The sequence below is a fragment of the Myotis davidii genome, unplaced genomic scaffold (assembly GCF_000327345.1).
Source record: "Myotis davidii unplaced genomic scaffold, ASM32734v1 scaffold1535, whole genome shotgun sequence".
Lineage (NCBI taxonomy): Eukaryota > Metazoa > Chordata > Mammalia > Chiroptera > Vespertilionidae > Myotis > Myotis davidii.
This window is the reverse complement of record NW_006286703.1, coordinates 11,719-13,033: the sequence shown is the minus strand read 5'-3', so window position 1 is coordinate 13,033 and position 1,315 is coordinate 11,719. Positions and strand designations below refer to the sequence as shown.

General features: G+C 51.7%; 1 protein-coding gene across 1 annotated transcript in view; it reads left to right on the top strand.

Moving 5' to 3' along the window:
• The window catches only part of LOC102761858 (SAGA-associated factor 29-like), a 28,845-nt gene that overhangs the window by 24,835 nt on the left and 2,695 nt on the right, over positions 1 to 1,315 (top strand). The window contains 2 exon segments of the mRNA XM_015560602.1: positions 4 to 58; positions 682 to 754. Of these exon segments, the coding sequence (XP_015416088.1) occupies positions 4 to 58; positions 682 to 754 (128 nt within the window).

The window sequence follows — 1,315 nt, the reverse complement described above, 5'->3', positions numbered from 1 at the left end:
GAGCACAACTTAGTGAACATCCAGAAGACCCACGAGCGGATGCAGACAGAGAACAAGAGTGAGTAGCTGGGCTCTGGAGAGAAAGGGGATGAGGAGTGGATGTGGGTCAAGATTGCTGTCTTCTGAAAAGAACCTTTGCATGTATTTGCAGTCATCCAAGCTGCTCCTTAGGCCAGAGGGACAGTTGTGACCTAGGAGACAGACACCAGACTGCCTAGCCCTAAGGAACCTTAAAATCCCCCAACTCTAGGGACTAGAAGCCAGTGAAATGAGGCTACATCTAGGGAAACACCTTAAACGGCACAAGCACCCCGGTTAGCTGGTGTTTTCTAAGGAGCTTCCCTCCCAGTGCACCGAGGGCCCCAGCTGGCCAGGCTACAGGCCTTGCGCTTTCCGGCTCTAAGCAGCTTGAGACTGCTTTCTGCTCTCCATGTGCTGAGAAGTACTTCCTGTGTGCATCATGCTATGGCAAAGGAAGGAAGTCCTCCCTTGGGTGCAGTGATGGCATTTGTACCGTATGGAAAAGTGAGCGCGCTGTGCGTGGGGTGCAGGTGCCCGGGGAGCACTCTGAGCCAGTGGAGCTCGTGCCTCCCAAGGCCTGGTTCCGATATACTGGGAGCAGAGCCACACGGCTGCCAGCTGCCCCTCGCCCACTCCTGTCTCCCTGTGCTTACTCTGCAGTCTCTCCCTATTACCGGACAAAGCTGCGTGGCCTTTATACAACCGCCAAAGCCGACGCAGAGGCCGAGTGCAAGTGAGTGCCAGCCCACTGCCTGCCATCGCCTCCTGCCTCGCCCAGGTGCTGGGCTGCAGGAACCTGTGGACCACGGCCCAGGCTGCCGTCCTGGCATGGAGGAGCCTCTCCCTTAGGGCCGCCTTCCCTAGAGCCCACTTCTAAACTGCTCCCCCCTCCCTAGCAGCAGGGCAGGGGTCAGGTGCCCGCACTGCCATTTGCCTGTCACGTGACCTTGGGCAGTCACTTCAGCTGGGACTCACTTGCTCCATCATTAAAATAGGAATAATAACTACCTATAGCAGTGATGGCGAACCTTTTGAGCTCGGCGTGTCAGCATTTTGAAAAACCCTAACTTAACTCTGGTGCCGTGACACATAGAAATTTTTTATATTTGCAACCATAGTAAAACAAAGACTTATATTTTTGATATTTATTTTATATATTTAAATGCCATTTAACAAAGAAAGATCAATGAAAAAAATGAGTTTGTGTGTCACCTCTGACACACGTGTCATAGGTTCGCCATCACTGACCTATAGAATTGTCAACATAAATGAGATAATTAATGCATATTAAAAG